The following is a 27,250-nucleotide window of genomic DNA, read 5'->3' as shown; positions in this document are numbered from 1 at the left end:
AAGAGAAAGACAATAAATAAATAAAGGGATTTAGTAAAGTACAAGAGTAAAGTTTGTTTCAAAGGAGGAGAAATGTTAGAACAAGATGTATTAATCTAAAACTAGAGAGTCAGAGGTTTAGATGTAATGTAAGAATTGAGAGGGTAGCAGATAAGTAGAAAAGAAGTTGATAGATACTAATACAGTGAGTGAATTTAAGCATGCACAATACCAGGCCAATGACTGATCAAAGGTCTGAGTCTTTATATCGGTATAAATGGGCAGACTAGATGGGGCAAATGTTCTTCTCTGATGTCAAATTCTATGTATATTATATATTGAAAAATTATTGTGGTTTTCTTCGACACCATTGGCTATACACTGTTTAATACTGCATGAGCTAGAGCTGTTCCTATCCTTCACTAAAAAAATCTAAACCGATCAAACCTGTCAGTAGGTGGAACACTCAACTTATACACTTCCAACCCGAAGCTGTGCAAACGATGGAGCCTATGTAACCGTAGGTAAGTAATAAAAAGCTGGTATACCTTGCATGTCTTATTCTAAGACACGTCCATCCTTTTTTTTTTTGGCCTTCACATTCTAAAATAGTTCAGTGTGTAATAATTAAAGACCTTCAGCTTTCGAGGTATGAGGTTTTTTTTTTCAAACAATGAGTTGGGTTCTCACAGAAATAATTATTTTTGCTAGAATCCAATGTGTCATTTTTTTAACAATTACTCTCTTAAAAAACTGTCAGAACTACTCACAAATTACTTTACGTTCACACCCACAGTGACATTCACTATTCCGCTACTGAATTATCTGTAACACAGAATGTATGTTAATGTCAACACAAGAGTAAAATACTTCTGTTAATTACCTGAGTGTGTGTTGGTGGGATATTTCTTCTTCCATATATTCCAAGCAATGAGTCCTTAGCCAAAGAAACATTGAATTTCAAATACAGTGGGTGGTGGATCATTATCTGAAATCGCCAGAATAAACCTGGCGGGATTGTCTGCATGATTTGCTTTCCAATATCGACTTCTCCTGAGTCTATTGCTTTTCCTCTCTGATACACTGTTTAAAGAGAAAGCATGCGATGTTAGCCCAAAATTACTTTGTATTATATTAGCTAAGGGATTCATATAAAAATAAAAAATCACAAAATAAAGAAATTTGTACCAAACCACAAGTCTTAATTTCTTAATGTCTTAATTTTTCTGTGCTATCTATAGTTCATATTCGACAATATCTTCTAATAATTGATATATTTATAGCACACCATACCAAGTTGTAGGGCCCATGGACTATATTTATTTTTGTTTACCCCAGATTCTTCTCCTTTACAGAACCTTGTTCTTGTGGCCATTTTTTACTTTCGGAGTTTCATTCTTATAACTTTTGAATATTTAAAAAAAAAAAAAAATGGGTTAATGAGAAAAAAAGACATGTAAAAATGTGGCATTGACTCATTAAAATGTTCTATCACGTTATTTTCTTTAAAAAAAAATTCTAAGTGTTGTAAATCTTGGTTTATGTCTAATTATTTGTTTCCTTAGTTGCATTCAAGAGGCTCTTTTAAACCTAAATCTAGAGCCATTTCTGTTTAATAACGCTAAACATGAAACCCTGTGTACTAAAATACCTCTTCCTATAAACTACCTTAACATCTATTTTAAACATCAGTTACCTTGCTCACTATGTATAGCTTCAAGGCTGAAATGGTTGTCATTAGCATACTGGGCTTGAAGCCACTGATGAAACAAAATACATTTTCAACACCATTTTTAGTCAATGGTATTACATTCTCAGAACTGCTTCTTACCAAAGGTCTGATCATATGTCTTACTTAGTGAATTGATTCATTCACACACTGGATTTTGCACAATAAGATATAAAAGTCAACCTTTGGGAAGTGGCTGAACAATTACATATTTCATGTACTTATCTTTAGGACAATTCGTATTCGCCGTGATATTTTGGACGCTGAGAAAAATCATAAAAGGTTATGTGGAGCAAGTGGATAAGCTCTAGAGTGTTTAAATCCATTCTGTATTAAATATTAAGGAGTCAGGCATTGTCTTGCTGAGTGTAGCAATGGGTGAGCATGCATGCTACTATAATCCATAAGGTCATTAATGTCAGCCTGTAAATATACAGAATAAAATTAATAATGTTTGCCTTGATTAGTATTAACTATTTTAATACTACTCAGTTTGCTGATAAAATATGGAATTCAAAAAAGTAAATCAATATACAGCATGATGTATTGTTATTTGTCTTTTTACTGTTTTACTTTTTAATGTATTATATTTTTTTGATTATATTTTTTGAGCTTTGCCTTCATTTCTTTGTAATATACAGGTCACAAAAGCTCATAAGTGTTTTTCTTTTTAAAATATGGTGTCCTCTTATTGATCATATATCATCCTGTTACCAATTACAAAACAGAACACTGTATAGTATGTACGGATTTTAATATATTTTAAAAGAAGTAAGTGCTCCATTAAAAATGCAAATGCTTAATATTACAAGTGAAATGGTGAACCCTAATATTGCCATCAAAGCTGTCTAAACAAGATGCACAATAGTCCGGTTGCTGCAAAGTTTCCATGTCTATCTTTTTGGGTTCTGTGTTATTAGAATATTATAATTTTATTGAGAAGATCTGATTTAAGTACCCAATTCAAATCAAACAACCCACTGATTTAGTGTCCAATGGGAACTACAAAGCTGCTCATGCTATGTAAGCAGGACATTGTTATGGATTAAGATACATTGGGTAATAAAATACCATTGTTCATTAACCTACAAAGGTGAAATTGTAACAACTATTTTATCACCAGCAGGAATTTTGAAACGGGCCAAAAATATATTTTTAATATGTAATCTCTCCAGCTTGATGTGTGATGTATGTGTTATCATTTAGTCATCTTAATAACGTATCTAAAGCTATTGTCAGATGAATGTACTTCCTTAAGCGTTCAAATAAGTGTTGTTGAGTTAGGGATCTAGGAAATAACTTTGTAATTTGGTAACTCACTCAGACTGAACAATTAGGTATAGATACACATATTTTAAAGTGGCAACACATTTGTTGTCTTAGCATAATTAAGTAAAAAAACAATACATATTAATTACATTCAATGAATGAATGAGCAGTCCTGAATGAATGAATGAGAAAATGGCTCTAGTGTAACAGTATTTAGTAAAGCTTGAAATAAATATTAATATATCATGGGGATTTTTCTCTTGCTAAAGGTCAACATCAGATATGAATGATGCTCCAGAGGTAACATGGCTTAAATAACAGTAGGCATTCTGGGAAGCATCATTTTGGTCTGTGTGTACTTTCAATACCTTAGAATTATAACCTTAACCACAGTTTAGCTAATTTGAATAATAATTAATTATGCCCATAACAACTCCTGATATGACCCAGGATAGATTATGGCTCTGTCAAAATATTTTTTTGCAAGATTTTGGTGGAATACTATAAAAGTCCTGAGCTGGACCGCTGAACTTTCAACAGCAAAAGGCCAAAAGACAACACAAAAAGGACAACTCTTTTATTGTTCTAAATCTTCTGAAAAACGTCTTCAGTCAAATGAAATATCTACGGAGACTAAAATTACATTAGTTAAACCAGTAGACTCTCGTATACTTAGACCTAACGGCATAATGCTCTAAAAAACGTCTTAAACATTTTGGTGGGTAAATCTAAAAACGATTACTATTGATTCTTCTGAAATAACAAACACTAAGAATATACATTTAAATCTATGTTTTGCTGAATACCAATGTCTATCCTTCTTGGCTACATGAAAATGGTTTTATTGTTTCTGCACCAGCATAAAGATTAATAGTTATCAATTGAATCAAACTTTCACAGTAAGGTAAGTGTAGCTTTACAGAGACTAATAGAATATGCTGAGTATTCCATTCATCATTTCCACGTGGTTAACATCCGCATTGATTTACACATTTGTACAATGTCTGATGTATCTTTAAAATATGCAATTTCAAATACCTCAGCACTCATGTTTTATAAGCTCAATTACTATACGTCAGAGATACTTTCATAAAAACATAAGGCATCATTCTTTTAGATAATTCTGGTACATGATCAATGTGTTCTTCTTAAAATTATAACATTTATAGAGCGCCAGCAGATTCTATAGTGCTGTTACAAAAAGGGACAGTGACAATTACCTGGAACATTAAAATGAACGATAAATTGTACTGTAACACACCTTAACATGTACTGGTACAAAAGTAGGGCCCTGCCCTTATAGGCTTCTGATCTATTTTTCATTATTAACCCGTTAAGGATAAAGGATTGTGAGCCCATACATGTACGGGCTTTGTCGTGAAGGGGTTAAGATCTGAAATCAGGAATCAGCATCTGTCCACCTTCACATGTACGCATACATTTTTAAGTAAGGAACTAGGGCAAGTTGTGTATATTCTAAAAAGATTTTATGCAAATGAGCACAATGTTGTGTGCAACCAGTTTTTATTGTGAAGGTACATTTTTAAAAAGCATCCACATGACCAAGTAGTCTCAAGTTGTGCAGTAAACCAGCCTTGTCTCTATCAGATTTGGCCCCCTAGAAAGTTGTACAACTTGGTAAATTCTCACTAGTTACTTATACTCATGAACTTGCTTTTGAGGAATAGTGGTCCTGCTGAGTGCTCCACTTTCTGTAGGTTGGAGTTGTGTCAAAGTTTAGCTTAGTTAATGCCGTAAGGAAACATTGCCCAATATTTTTAATACTCTCTTAGCTGTTTAATATAAGACCTGTTAGAGTTACACTTATGTTAAAATTAAACATAAATTGGTTAATGTACAATTTGTATATTTGATTTCTTATTAAACAAATATCCACATCAATAATCATTTTCACCTTTTTTCTCTGCTTTATCAGAAATTTTTCCTCCGGTCGGTGAGTAAGTAGTGTCTGTGGATTCCTCCCGATGGTTTGCCTTACTGATGCCGTTTTCATAAAGCCGACTCTCAACAGGCTGAAGTTGCCAAGTTAAACCGAACAAGTGAACTGCTATAAAAGAAGAACAAGAATTAACCCCTAGACACTTCTCACTGAATTATTTCTTAAAGAAGAAAATAAATGAACATAGAAATTGATTATGTAGTGAAATATATGGGTACTCGGTATAAAAACATCCCAGTAATATGAGGATGTATATTTTGGACATGCCTGACTATAATAAAAATCACAGAAGTTTCTTACTAAAATATGGTGTCCAAAAAGTTTTTAGTCTCATCACACCCGTTAGAGAAATGAACGACCTGGAGGTGACCGCATGAAGATTTATTAAATATGTGACCACACATTGAAATAGTACATAGCCCCCACAGTTATATAGTTAGGAACGCTGCAAACAGACATAAGTCCTATGAGTTCAACCTTTCCAAGATATCCCTAATCTAGAAGAAGACCGTAGCAAGCCACTTCATTACCGATTGCAACATGGAATAATGCTCGTATATTGCCTCCTAGTAGGTAAACTAAACTTGCGCCATTTTGTGATTAGGAATGAAATGGATTGAGGGCAGAATATGGTTCATGTGCAAATTTCCTGAAAAATCTATTTCTTGGGAAATGCATAACTAAACATCACAGCCACAAAGAAGTATTAGTTAACGCGTAGAGAGTGCCTTCTGCGCACCACATTAAAAGTAATAAAGTGACAAAAGTTCATGTTCTACAGACATAATTGAAGAGCATACAATAAAAACTCCAGAAATCCTACGATAGACGTTTTTTGTTCTGTTTACAATAATGCATCGGTAGGTAGAATGACACCATAATCCTTGGAATTGGAACGGAGGACATATACAATTTGGATCAGTAACACAGAAAGGATATTCATCTTCTAAATTGTTTTCTTCTGTTTATATTTATTTCTACCTCAAGAGTATGCAATAAAAAAGGTTACCAATTAAAATGTGCACATTGGACCCTTTCTGAGAAAATGACAGACTGTTTTTTTGAAAAAGGTACAAAAAAGAGACCTGACCTTGTTAAGTGTCTGAGAACATAATTTCATGTAACATCCTGCAAGGCTTTTTATAGATGCTGAAAATCATCTACTGATAGGTTCCCATGTAGAGAAGAAGGAGAATTGTGTATAGTGTTATGTTCTGCAGATATCCTTGACCCTTTGAGAGCCGATGGGCTGAGCGATGAGTACTCTGCCATGCGCAACAGTTAATTTACAAAGAAAGGACAAATTTCTTCACGTAGAAATGTACGTTTCACTGCAAAATGTATCCTTACAATTAACCTTTATATGTGAACATTCTTTGTAGTTTACCACAAATTCATTAAGGTCTCTGCTAAAATATGCATAAAAGTAAATACAATAATATTTATCTGTGATAGTACCTGTCGTATGCATACTTTTGAACACACCAAAAACAAAATTGTCCCTGTTTGGAAACATTTTAACATGTAGGTTAGGTGAGTAACTCGAAACAGATGTGCAAGTCGCAATCAGGGCCGGTGTTCAGGTGCCCCGTGATGCCCCCTCCATCATCACCCCAGAGTGTCCCCTTCTTCTCCCTCTTATCTTTTTCCTCATGTAGCTCAGGTATAGATCAAATAAACAACACATGGAAATACAACATTGCAGGTATAGATCAACTTAATAAGACATACAAACCCAGTATTTGCAAGTATAGATTAAAAAAATTACACATGTAAACCTAGCATAGCAGCTGTAGATCAACTGAAAAATCACAGGCCAGATGCACCAAAGGCCAGCCCCCCCAAAACCAGATTGAATGCATATGACTTGGCCATCACCCAAATTGTACACAGAGAACTTGCCTCAGCACCCAGATTACATCTACAAGACTTGCCACAGCACCTAGATTGCGCATTTAAGCACTTGCCCCAGCACCCAGATGAGTCTCTATTGAACAGACAGATCAGTTTATCAATAATTTAATTAGGATTTAGTATAAGGCTATTTAATTTTCAAGATGCAGTTTGTGTATATTTCCTAGGTGTAAATAAGCTTGATATACATTAAAACGTATTGGCCCCATTATAGGCCACCCCCCCACTTTAAGTATTTAAAGTGGGGATGCGGCCTATAATCAGCTTTTTAGTGCAGGTATTGCCTGACACCCGGGTCATGCAGTGTGGCATATCGGGGGGGATAAAGAATATCAATAAATAAGGTGTATTATGAATTAAGGGAGGACCTTAAGATGGCTACTGGTTTTTCAAGTTTCTGTTTGTATATAACATATGCTGACTACCTGCATAATAGATACCAAAGATGATAAAATACCTGTATTCCTGTTCATTAGATAAAACCCTGTTTTACTATTCCACTAATGTGTATTTTTTCTTTAAAATATTTTTTTCTTCAAATTAGCACCAAACTTTAAGGGTATGGCCTATAATCGGGTGCGGCTTATAATCGAGCCAATACGATATATAAGCCTGACGATGCATATATACATACATATATACATTCACAGTATATTCCAATATGGGGAATTTCAAGGTACAGCTAAATGCAGTATTTTGGTACAATTGGCCATTTGTTGGTAGTCTACAGTTCTCACCATCTTTAGCAAGTAAGTTTAGGGATGGGGGCTTTCCCAGTCTTGAGAAGATCAGGGGTCATCTAAGGTCATACAGTCCTACAATTATCAGTGAATACTTTGAGGACATTCATTAAATCAGGATATGACTAAATTGTAGATCATACATTTAATGCAGTGACTATAATTTTATCTCTCTTAATAGGAAGACTGACATTTAGAAAATAGATTCATTGTGGCTTTCATTCTTCCTGAACAAAGAGGAGAAAACCATATTCAAAGCTCAAACATGCTCAATGTTCAGACTGTTAGAACCAGCCCCATAATTGGTAAGCCGTCAATGGCCAGTAGATGATGGTTGAATTAATGTTTTGTGGGAATGATAAAGGCTCTGTTATGGAAATGAGAAAATAGTACAAAATAGGCTAATTTTGTATTGAAACAGGCACAAGGAATAAGTAATTATGCTTGAGATCATTATCAAAAGTAAAACCTACATAATATATAAAATAAATGTATTTGAAATGGATGACAGTTCTACATTACATTAACTACCCTTACAAGTCCCTGCTTCCTTTCTTATTGATATTAATGCTAATTCGATTCTGCTGTATTATGTAATTTTGTAAGAAGTTAAATACCATTTTCATTAGCACAAATATGCTTATGGATCTGCTCCAGGGTTTTTTTTTTATATAAAAAGCATAATACATCATATCAACGAAAAAGTAGTATCATTATCATGTTTTCTCCCTTGTACCTTTTGAGTACCAAAATAATACTATATTTGATTAAGATAACTGTATGTACTGTATTGAAAAAAATACATTTTGCTTTGGTCTGTATACTATGGTCTGTACAATCTATATCCAATTGTTCTCACCGTCTATAATATTAAATTTGGAAATATTCAAAGGTTGTATATTTAGCACCGTACCTGGGGAGAGGCTTCATGAAGGGAAAAGGCAGGGCTCAGACAGGCTTTAGTGGGAGGGACGTGGGAAGAACAAATATTGGACAAGGAGAAGGTTGAAGCTGACTCTGAGATTCCAGGTGAAACCCACAGAGCTCCCTGGTATGTTTTCACAGCTAATGAAGTGAAGCTGTCAGGGCATATACTTGTCACCTCACTAATAGTGACCGCTGTAGAATGTGATTCTGTTCAGTAGCTGTATGTGTTCTTCTGTCACCTCGCTTAAAACAACTGGTTAAGCAAAAGACATCTTGCAAACAATCACCAAATTCTAAGAAGGATGTAACCTCTGCACTTGCATTGTACTAGCTTGCAGCGCAGCTTCTAGTGCTTTGCCACTTTCTCTCCATCCTTTATCCTTTGATCTTGCTGCATATTACTCCAGAGACCTACTTCTCTGCTTTCCCTTGTATCTGTTGCCCTTTGTTCCTGGTCCTAGTTCTTTTTATATTCTTGTGATTGTATAGTTCCACCTGTGATTTTGATATCTTATTTTCTTAACTTCTTTCTTGTCCCTCTTGCTATATGGACGTATTCGCCAGACTATATTGATATACACTACCTCACACTTAAAGCCAGAATGCCCTGTTTGCTGGCCAGTGCCATGTAAATCTAGTTGTGTTCACTCAGTGCCAACTAAGTGTATTCTTCATTTCTGTCACTTGTTGCTTACGCTTTTACCAAGCCTCTTCTGTTTTATACGTTTTTCTATGTTTGCTGCTGAGTACCCTGTATTTTGGGTTCTGGTAATAAACTATAGTTGCAAATTCCTGGAGAAATCCACATTCATCCATCAAAGTTCCAGATAGGGAAGCGTGATTCACTACTCATGGAGGTGTGAGACACAGAAGTGGTTGGCAGATAATACAGTGAGGCATTCAGAGTGAATGAGAATCAAAACTAGAGTGTGAGAGTGAATTGGGTGTCGGAGCCCCCCATTTTTGTCTGAAATGAATGAGCAGGAAACAGAATAAGTTGTTGGCCCATTTGCACATGTCTTGTTATCACTATTCAAGTATCCAGTTGCAGTGTGCTTTACACCACTCCACCTGACACTTGGCATCGCCCATCGTGATCTCTATGGCAGCCCTGCTCTGTGAGTGTGTGTGGTCACTTTGTTACTCCTAGATGCTTCCACTTCACAATAATAGCACTTGCAATGGATCGGGGTAGATCTATCAGGACAGAAATTTGCTTGAAACATCTAAACTAAAAGTATTTATCCTAAATCAATAATAAGGAGGGTTATCCACATACCTCTGTCTATAGTCTATATTATAAAAAGACAATGATAAAGTAGGCTAAAAAAGGCATATTAATTCTTACATGGCCATTTTTATTCATATCATGCTTTAGCAATATATTTTTACTGCTATGGTTTAGTACCTGACCCCACTACATAAAGATGATGACGGTGGAGATAAGTATTGGGAAGAGTGTCAAATGGAAAGCCCGATTCCAAGAATAGAACACTTAGAAACACACCATTTAATTCTAAATTCATACCTGAATAGGGCAGAAAATAATACAAGTAGTGTTTAAATATATGAATGTCAATCATATCTATTCACTGGTTACGGCAAATTTTTCATTTATGAAAAATGCATTTTGCAAACCTGTTTACTAACTATTCAGTTTTTTCACCCACATATATGTTCTGCAAAATAGCATTTCATTTTTTTTTATATTTTGACATTTTTACTGTCTATCTGTAAAGTCCTCTGCAATTCCTATAACACTGCAATATTGTTATAGGCTGAAGAAAGAATTTTTTTTTCTACAGTATACTTGAATTTATTAAGCTCTCTTACAAACATACAAAACATGTTAGCACACCCATAAATATGTAATGAGAATGAGTCATCCAAGTGGAAACTAAAGATATGTAAATTACCGTATTTGCTCGATAAGACTAGGTTTTTTTCAGAGCAAATGAAAAATAACCATCGTCTTATATTCGAGGTCGTCTTCTAATCAGACTGCAAATATAGGTCTGACTACAAGACTAAGATCCAGATCCCTGGCAGCGCTGCAGGGGACCTGGATCCTCCTCTCTGGCAGCCGGAGGAGGTCTGTGCGATGCGCCCAGACAACCTCCGCTGCTGCCAGCACTTCTGCCGGGGCTTCTATGACGGAGCGCTGTCATCACATGACCTTCCAGTGCTCATTCATAGAAGCCCTGGCGGAAGTGCCAGCAGCAACAGCAGACCTTCACCGGCTGCCACCACTACACACCAAAGAATCTGACAAGTGGACAAGTCTAGGGAAGCACTGGTAAGTCGGGGGAGGGTAAGAGTGGCATATGGGGGGTATAAGGGCTTTCTGGAGGCAGAGTGGCATATAGGGGGCTAAAAGGAATATCAGGGAGGCACCGTGGCATATAGGGGGTATAAGGCATATCTGAGGGCAGAGTGGCAAATAGGGGGTCAAGAGGCATATCTGGGAGGCAGAGTGGCATATAAGAAGGTAAAAGGCATATCTGGGGGCAGATGTGCATAACTGGAGGGCAGGTTGGCAAATAAAAGGAAATAAAAACAAAAAAGCATTTTTCTCAATCATAGTTTTTATTAACTATGAGAAAAAGCTTACATGTGAATTAATATTTACTAGTAAAACTTTTTTCCTATAGGGTAGTCTTATGTTCAGGCTTTTTTCTTTTTTTCCTAAATTAGTATTCAGCAGGGTTATAAAGTCACTTTTTCCCCCAACTTTGTACCACATTCTATTACATAATCTCCAATTTCGACCCAATTTCATCTGTATTCTAGAAAAAAAATGAACTCCTGAAATTGAATTCTGTCATGGTGATGAAGTCTGCATTCTTGATTACTATATACACATCCACAATTATATGAGATAGCCAACACAAGTTACAGAATGCAAACAGTCTGGTTCACATTTCCCTATTCTCTTACACCAAATAATTCTGATTTTATTAGGTTTAGAGACATATAGTCATGCATTTCTTTTAATGGGCACCAACATCCATGGCTGCTTATCTTCTTGGGCAGTCTGTTTACAGTACATTTTAAACAACCCTGCTGAGTTTCAGTAATACTGTCAGAAGTACATGAATCAGTATGAATAATATTATGTGATTTTAATCAAAAACATCTAAAGACATCTGGTTTATGTTGTTTTCATTGGCTATGGTTAAATTACAAAAATATTCAGTAAAATGTGCATACTTGTTACCAATATATTCTGCAATTAATTATTTACCATGCAGACTGGGCTTTCTGCGATTTTCCCAGACCCAGTCCAGGACCTCATCTGGTGGAGACTTTTTGAAACGGAGTTGCTGTGGATTGTACTCAAAGCTAACCAAATGCATTGAGCTAAGTACCAAGGGGTTTGATTTAGCCTCAAAGTTGGCCCTGAATCACATTTTTAGATACCCTTAGGTGGTCAGATTCACGTTTCTGAATAATCTTCATAGTATTTAAAACCAATATAAAGAGAAGGATGCAATCATCTTACCTATAACATAAGCTAGCAGCAGAGCCAGAGTCACTGTAATAGCCGTAGCACTCAATGCTGTGCATTTCCAGTTACAGCAACGGTACGATTTGTTAAATGTAAAGGTAGGCCTAGAGAAGGTACTCCTGGGCAGAGGTCGGGGAGGTGGTGAGTAAACCGTGTTCGATGTTAAAGGGTAGTTTTGATTGGCAGCACTGAATATAGGTGATGAGCCAGATCCATGCTTGAAAAGGAAATGTCTGTGAAAATAAACAACAAATTAACATATTAACAGTGTAACAAATTACATGAATAAATATTAGTCAGTTCTTAAGATAACTGTCAGATCGTCAATCCAGTCATATATCTGTACTAAATTTGAATTTGGAAGGTCCTATAGACTTAAATAATGTTATTGCTGTCTTGGCTTATTTTCCCACATATGCTCTACATTAATAAATAGTAAACTTTGAGAAAGTATTCTTTCAAATTTTAGAACCCATATAAATTATCCCAAGGAATTCTGTGGCTTTATTGTAGTATATGGAATGTTGCATTTCATATGGAATGTTGCGTTTTATACAGAAACCTCCTTTGAGAATTTCATACACTTTTATGTTTAAGTCTATAAATTTATACTTATTGTTTGTGGATAGTGTGGTGAAGGCTTGGGTCTCATGCAGTTCTTGATCTGTCTGGGGTGGAACCAAACCAGAATCTACTAAAGAATACTCTTCTCCTATGGTGAAAGGCCATTGTGGTATCCTAGCTGACGTACACATTGGGACCTGTATCAGCAGAGACCCTGACAGGGTCCGGCTTAGCACAAGCTCAGTTTGTACCTCTATTAGCATTACCAAATATGCTTCATGTAGTCTTTTGAACATGTCTACCTGACTTTACAGTCTGTTTTATTATTAAAGCACACAAGAGGGGACTTTTAAAAAGATACTTTATTTTAGGGCCCAGAGTATCAGTGAGTGTCTTTTATTGATCTTGATTGATCTATGAGATACATATAGGTCATGCATGTGGAAGTCTGGATGTTTGTTGTACTGTGTTTATGTTTAGTTTAGTTTGGTCTACTGGAAGTTAGACATAAGATTTGATGGTCTGAAATGTACCACAAAAATATATTGATTTTAGGTTCTTGGACACTCCTCTTGGTGCACTCTTGGTTCTTGGTGCACTCCTCATTGAATTGCTGAGAGGACACAGTTTTCTATGGTTTTAATGTAGCATTTTCTGTGCTCTCATACCATCAAACATATGATCATTCTATGAGGTTTAGTCAAGGAGGCTATGTCTTGTAGGAAGAAGTCTTCAAATTCATCATGAGGCTGATATAAGTTTAACAAGATCAACTGTTCACAATTTCAGGTAATTACGGTATATAGTTTCTGGTAGGGCTAGACTCTTCTGTCTTCTTTATATATATATATATATATATATATATTCAGATTTTCCAGATGCTACTTAACATAGTACATACTATGTTAAAAAAGATCCAGTGCAAAACCCTGTGAACACAAGCAGTACTAATGTGTTCTTATATGTATTGCAACATCAAGAGGATTACACATACCCGAGGTAACCTGTGATGATCCTTAATTAGTAATACAAAAAAGATTATCTGTGATTTTCAATTTTTGTGGAGAATTGTTTTTTGCACCATAAATAATTGCAGTACCAAATACCTGATATGATATACTAATATAGATAACCCAATGTGTAGTTAAATGTGAATATTTTAGTTGTTATCCCATTTTTATACAATAATACTGTGCAAAGTATAATACTTTGTATATAAAAAGTATATAAAACAAACATAGGGAAATGCCAATATGTACACTATTTGAGAGGGTTAAGTAAATGAGTCATCTAAATTTTCTGATGAGTAAAAGCATAGATATTTTTTCCTGAAGACAAGTAACATATTTGAATAAATGTGTTCTATTCCCGAAACCTCAAACTTCTAGAGCACCTGTTGTATTTCTCCAAAACTCATTATGCATGAAACTATAAAAATGCTGATTGCTCTAGTGTGTAGTCATACGTTAATGACATCATACATATATATAACTGTTGGAAAAATATCTATGTATAAAATGATATTTGAAATGGGGATTACATTTCAAGGAGTGACATATTTCCAGCAGGGTATTAAACACTCTGAATTAATACAATCTCGTTTGTTATTGTTATGTGAAAATAAATGCATCTTTTTATCAAATTTACCTTATGCTTATTCTACTGGGAAATAAATACAAAGTCGAACAACCTCACTGAAACATATTAACATAAAAGAAATGCTAATGATCAGGGTAGATTTAAAAAGGCATACCGTAAAAAGCCTTTGACAACGCAGCGTTAACCTTTCTATCGCAAAATTAATGTTGTAATAAAGGATTCACGGACAAATAGCACAGAAATTAGCAAAATCAAATATTGAAATTTAATAGATGACCAAAGGCACATGCATCCATTTACATTGGAGTATGGATAGTGATTTGACATTCGGGTAGTAGAGTAATAAATGTATTCTGTATAAGGTCTAAAATATCACTGTAATCACATGGGGTTATGACAAATGGTTGCTGCAAAAGTGTAGTGGATATATTCCATTCATTCTCACTTATCTCTAATGGTAATAGTAATGTTTTTGTACACCAATGTGTTGCAATCAAAGGGTTAAAAGGTTTTGTTTCATAACCCGCATAGGCCTTTTAAGCGATTGGTTTAATAAAAATTAAAAAAAAATAATTTTTATTCTTTCTTTAGGTCTGTTTTTTTTTTACTTTGCATCATACATATGATCATAAGGATTGGGATTTGACTGATCGATAATACCTGCGATCTGTGGTATAAAGCAAACAAACCTAATTATATTCTCATGTGCCCTCTTGTGACCTTAGTTCATTTACCCCACGTGCCAATTACTGATACATCAATATTAGGTTATATGGTGTATATGGCCCAGGAACTAGCTGGGGATGGCTGCTAACTTATTCTATTTGTGCTCAGGAAGACGAATAATCGTGGGGAAATTGTAGCATAAAATTCTATTTCACATTGATCTGAAATACATCAGACTCCCAACATTTATGTTTATAATGGTTGGAACAACATGCCACCTTCATGTTTTTCAAGACAATTTTTATATTATAGTACAAATATATGATTATATATGTATAACTGCACACTAGGACAATCAGCATTGTTATATTTGTTATATTTTCATGACTTGTACCTGTACTTTCTTAATTCCAACCACTATACTGGGAAATTTCACTTTCACCTAGGACATATATGGAAAGTCAGCATCACTATATATATATATATATATATATATATATATATATATATATATATATATATATATATATATATATATGCTATATTTTTTGTGCAGGTTTTTCTATCTAGGTTGCCGCAAATCTGAAATTCCACAAAGTTGTATATATATATATATAAATGATCTTTACCTGCACAGTGTGCCTGATGGCTAGTGGCTGAAACCCATGGACATAGGTCCATCAGTAGAGATGACTGCAGGTGAAGACAGTGGGGTTGAAAAATGCAGGAAATAGATAAATGGTTCCTATTCAAAGCTTAACAACAGTCCTGAACGAAATGACCTAGTAAGCACCACTGGTTGTATCAAATCCTAAGAAGGAATTATCAAGAGTTTCTTAAGAATGTAATAAAAATGCTACAATTCTGTTTCTTAATAAGCGACTGCTTGTACAGGAAGAAGGCACAGGGTATGGAAGAAATGTTTCTAATTCTAAAGTTCTCAATACAGTTACTTAGATTACACAGATTTCATTTTCTATTCGCTACCTAAAAGGAGTTGTGGTAAGGATTTTGGGAGATCGCCAAAGATCCTGCTATGTTACATTATGATAGGGACAGCCAATATGAACTTCCGATTTTCTTAACATGTATGCAATACCGCAAACATTTCAAGTTACAAAGAATAGAAGGGATGATTAAATATAATGTTCTGTTTTAAATATTTTTACGGTGAAATGAGCCATCTTAACCGGTTATTTTATGCATTGGAAAGCACAAGTCATCTAATACAAATCTTGAAACCTGCGTTTTAATGTAATTCTGGTAGCCAACATTTCTGTAAATGTAGTAAGGTTAATGATATGCCAAGTGACACGTACATTTAATCCACCATCTAGCTTTAAAAAGCAAATTTATTGGATTTTTCTTTCTTAATGGGAAAGTCTTACATGCGGGATATTGATTATAAGCTGCCGTGCCTGACTGAATCCTAAAAGATTGGCTTTAAGAGCCAAGAAATCCGTGCATAACTAAAGAGCATTTTTAAGGTATGCAAATAATATCCAGGAAACATTTCACCATTTAGATTGTTGGTCCAAGACGTGGTTGTCAATTAAGAAATAAACATATAATAGACATTGAGGATCAGTCTTGGATTTTACATGCTTTGTAGGGAGATTTCTCATACCTACTTCTGTTCATTTCTTCCATCAAACATATCAGTATTTAAATATTTTGCATTAGTACAGCTGAAGATATTTTCAATACCCAGGCATTAATAGGTAGTTCACAGAATGATTCCTTCTAATGCTTATGCAATGTTTCTGGTGACCGTGAACAGCTAATGCAAAGGAAGTAACATTGATGCTCTGGGATAGGGAGGTAGACTACATACATGAGGGTGATAACTTTGTTTTACATTGAGCAGTCACAGCTGGAACATACATGTCTCCTCCTGCATAGTAGGAAACCAAGGTAGCTCCTCTAAATAGCTCACTGCAGTAGGCAAGGGCCTAGGCACCCCTATGAAAAGGTAGGCCTGGAGCAGTGTGCAATAATAACTGGAGCTCTGAATAGATATGAACCCTGCCTGTGTCTAGTATGCCCAAGGCCAGACTGGTGATTACAAGGCGGCCCTAGCACTTTTTATGGTCTCGTAGCTCGCAGCCGGGCATATCTAGCACCTGGCTGCACACTGCAACACCCTATCAGCGGCAGATCAGGTTAGTATGTGGGACCGATGGCCAGTGGCCCGCCGAGCAGGGTGCCAGATGGCCAGTCTGGGCCTGCCTATGCCCTTCCTATAAAGGTATCCTCTCTAATCAGGAGTTGGTAGGTTTAAAAGTTTATGTTTCCGTAATGAGTGGAATGTATTTGAACTAAAATGGTTTTGGGCAGAGGCCCCTATTCAGGCTTTTACATGTGCAGATCAAAGAGATATGATTTCCTAATGTTGTTCAAAATGTATACACTGCATTCCTAGTCACACAATTGGATGGTGAAAATTGTGTTGCTGGCTCAGTGTGTGGTGAGATCACCGGGCATCTTATATTTCATCTGAAACTATCCCAAAAGATATGGCTAATGGAAATATTTAATAATCAACCACAGAAAGTCCAGCTGACCAGCAAGTGATTATGGATCCATATATATTATTTCATGTAACTGTAAAAGATGATCTTGATGGATTATTTCATGCAGAATTCTTAATCAGTGTTGCCTATAGAAACATTACATTACTTTAAGAACTATAGCAACCAGAAAGTGTGGATAACATACAGAAGAGCCAAGATATATTCCACAGGCCAGGCCTCAGGCAGCTGCCTATAAGAAGGTTCCAAAGAAATGCGTTTGTTTTTATTCTCGGCAATAAGAGGCCAAGTTCTTCTTCTTATTTTTTTTGGTCTAAAAATTACTGTGCTCTGCTGCTTTGATAATCAAATATATATCTTATCAATCCCTTAAGCATTTTCTATTAACTGACTAGAGTTTTAAAATAAAACTGTTGGTCATAGGTAAAGGAACAAGTCATATACCCTAAATATGATAATTTATCCATAGTACTAAACTTGTTTTGTCTGAGAATATTTTCATATTTTAAATATTTAAATACATATGGATTTTGATATGATTACATGCTAAAAAATGCACTTGTGTGTGTTTTTTTTTTAATAATTGGGATTTCAATGTAAAAATTTAAACTTTTTTTGTGTACGCTTTTACATGTTTTCCTTTTTCAAAAATAGAGTAAGAAATCCTACAATGAAACACTAATCCAACATAACAAACCATGTTATCCTTAAAATAGCCATTTGTGCATGGATGAAAAGGTTTGGTCATATATATATATATATATATATAACTCTTACCTTACAATATATATATATATATATATATATAAATATATAAATGTATATATATATATATATATATATATATATTGTAAGGTAAGAGTTATGACTTGTGTTTCAATAGCTCTGCTTAAAAAATCTTGGAACAGTAATGAAGAGGTATGACATGTTTCTCTGGCACTACAACACTTTTCAATTAAATAGGTTTAAATGCATCTAGTCCATGGAGCTTTGGAGATTAGGAAAGTAGTTGATTCATATCCTCCATCACTAACAGTCTTGCTGTTAAAGCAGCAGAGCCAGCCTGCATATGTGCTTGAAAGGACTTTTTGTACTATCTACACTTGACTAAACCTTTTTATAATGATATTTTTCTCTCCACTCTTGTTGTTCAGAGGCAGTTGAATACCCTTCTATGTATGCTTCTTTTTTCTTGCAAGATTGGGTATTTTTTTTTTCTAAAAGCAAGACCCTCATCTTATTTTATTTTGTTCTGTCTACCTTTGTCTTTCTTCTCCCTTTCTATAAATCTTCATTATTCTTTTTTATTTTTCTTTCTTTCTTTCTTTCTTTCTTTCATTCTGTCTTTCTTTGCTCTCTGTATAAATCTTTCTACATTTCTCTCTATAAATTATTTCTAAGTTTCTGAATTTCTTCTCTCTCTATATACAAATCTTCATTAACCTCTCTCTCTCTTATTATAAATCTCCCTTTTTCTTTCTTAATTTCTTTGTTTCTGTCTCCCTTTCTTTCTTTCTGTATTCCTCTCTGTATATACAAATCTTTACTAACCTTTCTCTCTTAATGTAAATCTCCCTCTTTCTTTCTTATTTTCTTTGTTTCTGTCTCCCTCTCTGACTTACTGTCTTCCTTGTTGTCTTTGTTCTCTTTATATGTAAATCTTCAATAATCTTTCTATAAATCTTCACTATGTTTTGTTTCTTTCGCTTTCTTCTTCACTTTATTCTCTCTATTTACAAATTGCTAACCCTTCTTTCTATATATAAATCTCCCTCATTCCTTCTTATTTTCTTGCTTCCTGTCTCTCTCCTGTCTTTTTTTCTCTCACACAAAAACTGAGAGTCCCTTTCCACCAATACAGGCATTCCCTGTCCTGTGCACACAGCACTATCTGGCAGCTTTTCCCTAGCACACAACACTATCTGGCAGCCTCTTCCCCTACTTTTAACATTATACGGCATCCCCTACCACAGACAAAAGGCAGCCCCTCCCCTCACGACACACAAACATGTTCAACAGTCCCTACTCCTGCAAACAACATGAACTGAAAGTCCTTTTATTTTTTATTCAGGTGACAAATAAAAATGAGTAGATCTTTAAATACCATAGTGTAAGTTTAGAATTATCACAACACACTTCATTTCACTTGGACGTAAATCATCTTACAAGTTTGAAAATTCTCTTTTATATCACCGTAGGAGACTTATACGTTTTAAAGCTAGGTTACTTGTCTAGTTAGAGCATTTTGTGCAAAATTTGAAAAGTAATCTTTTTACTATATTGACTAATGGAATGGTCTTGCTGAGGGCACAAATATATTGGTTATAATTATGATAAGAACACTTTGCGTAGGAATCCAGTGTTATATAAAACAAAAGCTCCCTGTTATCCCATTTTTCCCTGTTTGCTTTTGTTGTTAATTTGTTTAGTGACATTTGTGTTAATATCATAATTTGTGAAGTTCTTTAAGCCAGGGATTTACGTTATCTACAGGGGACTGAAATCAGAAAAAAAACTGTGGTAAAATTTGTAGGCACATTAGATATTTGCCGTTTATATACTCACAGGTAAACATTGTTCTTATTCCCTCTCCATAACTGCTTGTAATTTCTATGAACAATTATTGTCTCTTGAAATTATCATGCATGGGTTGTTTTAAACGCAAATATACCAACTTGCCTGAATATGCCCTACTTACTTACATACTTGTGGCTAACCAATGCCCATCTGTATGTTGTGTGGGGGGGGTTATGTTATTTGATAATGTCCTTAGGAGACAAACACTTGCAAATGTGTCACAAGTGGGTGACCTTTGGTTTTGGTATATTTCCCTATCTTAGGGAGATGTGAGTTCATCCACAACTGGAGATGCACAGCAATCTGATACGGGTAACAAGCAACAAATAAAGGCAAGGTTGTAAATTGTATTTCTAGAGTGTGACGCAGGTACTTTACCACCCATGCAATGTGCGATAAGTTGCACACTTGTTATAGTACTTGTTATAGTATTCTTATTTATAAACCTTTTTTTCTGACAAGTTACAATATTCTGACCCAGCAAAAAATAGAAAATATTATAAAAAAGGGAACAGTATGCTGCACTTATATTTAAATGGATTTGATCAATCTTCAATAATATGCACATTTAAAGCCAACTGGGAGAAGATTGAAAACCTAAATGAAGGGGAAATTGACATTTGTTTGTCTCCAAGTCAGATCAATTGTATATCTATCTATTTACATTATTTCCTTATGATACTTACTATTTAGTAATATTTTGTGGAGTGCTACTTTTGCCAATTTAACCCTGTAAATGCTAGAAAGGTGAGCAAATCTATTGCTAACAATGCACAGAAACAATTTTAAATGAATATATCACTTCATTTATATAAGCAAATATATAACAGTATTTTCTCAGAACTCTTCAGCAGACTAGTCCTGATTGCTATAGGGAGGACTGAGACTAAGGCTGCTGTTTGACACCAGCCACAGGGATCCATTGACCAAACCTCACAGTCTTTACCCAAACGTTCTGCCCCTCCCTCCATGTTCTATTCCACCTACTCTTCTGAAAGTATCACTCTTGGAGCTAAATGCAGCATTAACATTATTCTTTATTCATGTAAATTTTTGCTTTATTCATAATCCTTGCATTGAACACATGATTTGTCATGTGGCACAAATGCAGGCATTGATCGACTGTTGTCATAGAAACTCGAAATACTTCTTAAAAGTTTTTGTGTTGGTTTTTTATGTGATGGCAGCTACATAATCAAAATGACAGACCTGCTACGGTTTATCTTCTCTATACAATACTAGTATGCAATTCTTTGGATCCTGCGTCATTACTAGCGGCATCTTTTTGAGTTATGATATAATTTCTTGAACTTCATTGATAAAGATGTGTCTTCTTTTGTACCTTACAAAGGTAATTTAAGGTTTTATTTTCTCTAGACTATACAAAGTTTTCTATACTCACAAAGTGTACCTGCTTCACTGTACCACTTTTGCACACAGAGGGGATGATATGCCATTTAAAGAGATTTTCTCTTACTGGTCCAGGGAGCTGTTAAATCAATTCAGGTAAGAGCTGTCGCAACACAGACCTTTACTTGCAGCTGAACACCATGAAGTGCCTCCGTCCAGGCCCTCTTTCAGCACTCACTCTTTCTGCCTCTTGCCACACCACCCAACACAGGTGTCCCAGTTTGGACACTTAAACTGTTGAGAGTATGTTAAAACAATAAAATAGGGTACATGTTTGCAGACTGAAAAACAATAAGGCCCACAATCTCAAACTCATAGGCACAACTTTTCCGAAACGATTTCAAAACTGTATTTAAAGAAGTTTTGAAGGCACTTTTCTCCCACATCTCAGCACACATCATTTCCTGAAATGTCACGTTAAGCACGATATTACAAGCTGTCATATGATATATGTGACATATTTGCTGGTGGAAACTTTTTCCTGGTGAGGTATACTGGGGTGAAAAGTGTTACATTCTGCCCCTCTCCAGAGAGATATACACTCAAAAGAATGTCTATTTAACAAAAGTTGACAAGGTTATGAAAAGTATATTGTTTCTTAGTCAAGAGGCTCCAACTGGCATTTTAAGTATGCCTGTTATTGCCAGTAATTATTAATATGAAATGTGTGTGCCATTACAATTATAATTTCATTCTTCATTCCCTATCTATATTTTAAACAAAAAGCTAATAATATTTAGCTAAAATGAAATTTCTCAAGTTATTTGAAATTGTGGCTTATCTTCTTAAACATATTTTAATTCACCATGCAGGCTTATTATTTAACTGAGATGGAAATGATTCCTGGAGTTTGAGATTGTACACTAATGAGAATTGACTCTTTGCCATGAGGATGAAAATTGGAGACTGCTGCGCTGTTCTTACCAGGTGATTCATTTATCTTTAAAGAAAATCCAGATCTATGATTATGGAGTGAAAAATTAAAGAGGCATTCACTCATAAAATCAAATGAACTGCAAAGCAGTCATAATATTTGACAATGTCTATAACTCAGGAAATATGTACGGCCATTTTCTCTATGGTGCAAGAAGTTGAGGTACTCTTCATTTGTTAAGTGTTTGTAGTAGGGTTTGAAACCTACAATTGAGGGCTTTGTCGACTATTTGGCACATCTAGTCTACTGATAATTCCATTTGTTGTAAAACCTGAAAACTTTCTTGGCCTTTGGTGTATTGTTCAGGAAAACTTCAATGTTGCATCCCTGGACAGACAAGCATTGACTAGCTAAGTTATGAGACTACGAGCCATTCATGTGTTTCTAATATAAGGAATAAGAAGGCCCATGGGAACATTTATGTTATAGCCATCACCGAGGATGTTAACTGCTGGACATACAAAGTTCTTATACATTAGCAAGTTTAATAAAATATAATTTAATTTGTTTTGTATCCACTCATTTGATACGAAAGACTTTTAATTATCTCTAAATCTCTTTTGTAAAAACAATTTTATCTAACTAACAGCAAAACAGCTTTGACTAGAAAATAGCAAAATATGGTTTTAGAAAAGTGAGTCTTTAGTTGAAGCTGGGTCATTCCATAGAAGACTAACATTGTGTTTGACAGACTATCTCTAGGTAAATATAGCTCAGAATCTAAGAAAAGCAAAACCAATTGTGGGGGTATCCACGGTCATGGCTGTAGCTAGCTGACACTTAAAAATATTTGTTTGGTGGTACATGTCTGTGCCTGTATTAACACAGAAACCTTCATAATCAAAATGTACTTGCAAGGTACTCCAATCTAATTATTTGTAGTGAAACTAGTGATTTCTGTATTTTTCCAGGAGTGCTTAATAGTGCCACAATGATTCCCTTGAGTTATTTCTTAACTTTTCCTTGACAACAATATTACCCTATACACCTGTTAAGCCGAACAAAATTCAAATATTACAAACAAATAAAATGTGTCCTTTATACCAATTGTTTAAGTGTCTGGCTTAAGGATAGTCATAACTTCCAGCCATTCAAAATAAGGTAATATTCCTATACTAGTATCAGTGGGATCATCCTAGTAAGTCTTGTTCACCTCTACATATGTTGTGAAAGCTGTAATTGCCAAGGTTATAAAGGTGAAACTGGTCATTGACAAAATTTTCAGTCCAAGTTCAGACCAGGGGTTTCTTACTGACCTTCTAATGAGGCATAGTCATAGAAAAATAGTACCTAACAAAATAGACAGCAGTTGTTAAAGAGACTAAGACGAATCATTGCCAGGTTTGTTAAGAAAATGTATCATTGGGTTTGAATTCTCTCTTTTAAATATAGTGATCAGACAATTTATATATTATATATTGATAAAAAATATATAATTTCTTTCTAGTAACACTAGTGACACATACTAAACATTTTATGGAAAGTTTATTCACTGAATATTTCAACCCATCCACTTTGCTTTGTATTATGAAGGACAAAACCTGGTAAAATACTTCTATTAGACAGGTCATGTTGACTATGCATAATATATTTCAGTAAGACTTCTTAAAGAATGTAGGATAAGTTAAATGTAAATATAATATGATGGCTTCCTAATGTAATACTTTGGATCAATGCTCCACAATTTCTTATTTGCAAGTCTAACAAATGAATTACCAGAATGTTTGCAACCAATTGTGCTAACCTTTGGATTATTTCTGTACTATTCAAACTTATATATTATGGGACTCTTACAAGAGTTTTGTGTATGCCACCAAATCATTTAATTATTACTAAATTAAATTAACAGATAAACAATTATTCAAGGACATGTTGTTCCATGTTCTCCGCTTCCCTAGATTGGAGACTAGAAGGTCAGAGATACCCATTGTATTTAATGTCCACAGTGTTTTGAAGAAAATAAAATGCATTAAGGGTTTTATTACCTTTTTCCTGGTTCCAATGTGGTCAGCTGATACCCTTGAATCCTCATTGTAGACCTGATGCAAAGGGATACAATTCTAACGTAAGTAAAACAATGAAAATTATTGAAATAATGAAAAGTAAACAATACAAAGAAACAAATTAACCACAATTTACAAATGTATTTCCAAGAGCACCAACAAATCATTGTATTAACAGCCAGGTGATCAAGCAGTTCAGTGTTTTTTTAAGTTTATTAGACATCTATTAGACAGTTTTTTATTAAAAAAGGAAAAAGGGTGTAAAGTGCGGTATTGGACAATGGAATGCACATCTGCATGTCTAAGGTATTGTTACATTAGCCAGGGTCATTGGGTGTGGACTAGAAATTTTAAGAGTTACAGGTCAAGCTTAACTAGCAAACACTTGTATAAAGCCAAAGGTAATTCAAGTTTGAGTGAATATATAAGTTGCTTGTTCAGTTTTGTATAAGTGTGCATGTATGTACAGGTTGTGAACTCAGTAAAGTTAACCCCTTCACTCAACTGATGGCTCAGTCTTTAGTTAGTAGATTTTCAACTATTGTTAACACCGTATGATGTCAGAATTATGTTCCAGAAAGCAGAGTTCATAGAAGTAAATAAAGAAAAGGGCTGGAGGTTGTATTGGATAAAATAAATATATTTAAGACAGAAGGAAATAACAAAAAGGGAATATGTAAATAAATACATTATGTATAACACATGTAAAGATTTTATTATATACTTAATGAATATTGCATATAATATGTATAGGTTTCTATACATTTCCCTACATTGGACTATTTCCTGCCCAAAATTGTTTAGTGCAAATTGCATTGAATCTGCTGACCTCTAAGGTTTACATAAGGTATGTTTGAACTAAAAGCAGAGATCATTAACTATTCTACTCTATAAAAATCTCCTATGTTAAAATCTTCTTTTCTGTTAACAACCCTCAAAATAATGAAATAAAATCTACTTAGCAAATATTAGGTAGATTCCATAAGTATACAAAATAAGGCAGGGACATATAAACATACATTATACCTTGGCCATAGCAAATGAATGTTCTATTGTTTCTCTAACTATATATATAAAGCTATGGTTCCATTGTAGATGCATTTGCTTTGTCTCGATCCTTTGTTTTGTGGTTGGATTCCATTGGTAGGGTACAAGATCATGGCAAAGGAGGTAGTCAAACAACACATAGTACAAACAGGACACTGATGATGCAATTATACAGTATAAATCTGCCTTATGCACACTATGCTGCACAAATAAATACTGTATATCTCCTCAAATACACCATCTGCACCCTGCTCACACACATTACAATCCCTAGTCCGAATGCAATTATTGTAATATTTCTTCTGCACCTGATGTATTCTTCCATACTCCTGGTCCCCAAAAGACCTTAGCAAATGATAATTGACCAACACAAAATAATTATCACACAAAACTATACTTCAAATCAGATTTTGTTATAAGACATTGAAGTATGTTTGTCTACCGGTTCAATTTTACAGATCGGTTTTAAACTGTTTAAAATGCAAAGGATGGCAAGGCTTTGAAAATGCATTTACATTCCCTATTGAGATAAGTAACAGGAATGCTTAATTTGACAGTGGAAAGGCTTCTATTTGTTTCTTTAGAACGCATCACAGGTTATGCATTATTCCAAGCAAATAATAAATTACTCCTTTCCAAAGCTGTTACTTTAGCTACTGATGAATGAAAACATCCCATAAAACTTTTTTCAAAGATTACACAAGCATTATTCATGTGATTATACTTAAATAAGTACTTTGGGTCATATGTTATGGATGCTAAAATATTAAGTAAAAACAAACAAAAAAAAAGCCACACTCCCAGTAATATTGGAGTTGGAATTGGAACCCAAAGATTAATTAATGAAAAAGATTACTAATAAATCTAACATTTTCATTTTTATCATACACCTATAAAAGCAGAGAAAGAAAAAAAAGAGTGTGTATGGCACTGGTCTAATAATTGATAATAAGTCTCTTACAATACAGATGGACTAGGTAGATCAGACAGTCCATAACAGTAAAACTATCTATCATTCCTGAGCAGGGCTGGACTGGGAATGAAAAGCAATTCTAGAAATATTTGGACATCAGTACCATATATTTTATAGCCTGGTCAAGCTTATGTGCCAGAAAAAACAGAAACCACAGGGCCTCTGGCGAAAAATTGCTACACGGTGCCTCAGCTTCACAAGCAACATGTTCCACAATACCACCTTTTGCCCCTAAACAGCTTGTCAGTGCTCTCAAGCAGCTTGTCTGTGTCATCTTTGTCCCCAGCCTGTCTGTCCTGTCTCTGCCCTTAAACATCCTGCATGTGCTATCTCTGCCCTTGCCACTTCTGCCCCCTAAACAGCCTGTCTATGCTACAGGCTGTAGGTAACACACGGCTTGAAAAGTCTCAAGGGCACTGTGGCTGGGAACACAGCTGAAGTCTTCTGAAAAAACGTGACTGGATGGCACCTCAGACTCAGAATAGGGGTCTTATGAAATGATCTTGTAATGTACTTGAACTCTGAAATTGTTCAGCATGTCCAATAAAAGCACATGCCTTAGGTCTGATTCAAGCCTGATAAACATCTGAGCATGAAGGGAGAGAAAGTTCTTACCCACATCAACACATGCAAAGATAAAATATGACTACAGATAAGAAACATTCGGCCTTTTTTCCAGAAGACTCAAATCTTAAGCCTGTAGTCAATCCTTGGTCAAACCTTAATCAATCCTTGGTCTTGTCCTAGATTCAGGATAGTGTTATGCCAATCCCATGCATGTTTAAATTCCCTCAATGTATTAGCCGCTGACTTCCATTATCTACCAACCTCTTGGTAAATTAAAACTTCCTTAGATTACAACTAAACCTGATGCTCTAGTTTTAGATTATGACTTTTTGTGCTAAGATTTCTCTTACTTT

At 34.9% G+C, this 27,250-nt stretch overlaps 1 protein-coding gene across 5 annotated transcripts in view; it reads right to left on the bottom strand.

The window, feature by feature from the left end:
- LOC149298130 (teneurin-1-like) overlaps positions 1–27,250 on the bottom strand; it is a 203,459-nt gene that overhangs the window by 103,697 nt on the left and 72,512 nt on the right. For 4 of the 5 annotated variants that reach the window (XM_089487772.1, XM_089487774.1, XM_089487775.1 and 1 more), the window contains 3 exons: positions 12,021–12,259; positions 4,893–5,045; positions 863–1,062 (listed from right to left, as the gene is read on the bottom strand). In XM_089487772.1, coding sequence (XP_089343898.1) covers positions 863–1,062; positions 4,893–5,045; positions 12,021–12,259 — 592 coding nt within the window. The remainder of the gene's footprint in view (positions 1–862; positions 1,063–4,892; positions 5,046–12,020; positions 12,260–27,250) is intronic. The other variant, XM_089487773.1, reaches the window with a different exon arrangement.

Source organism: Sceloporus occidentalis, unplaced genomic scaffold (assembly GCF_023333645.1).
Source record: "Sceloporus occidentalis isolate IW3139 unplaced genomic scaffold, rSceOcc1.0.p SCAF_34, whole genome shotgun sequence".
Classification (NCBI taxonomy): domain Eukaryota; kingdom Metazoa; phylum Chordata; class Lepidosauria; order Squamata; family Phrynosomatidae; genus Sceloporus; species Sceloporus occidentalis.
The sequence above is the reverse complement of the archived record's forward strand: the minus strand, read 5'-3'. Positions and strand labels throughout refer to the sequence as shown.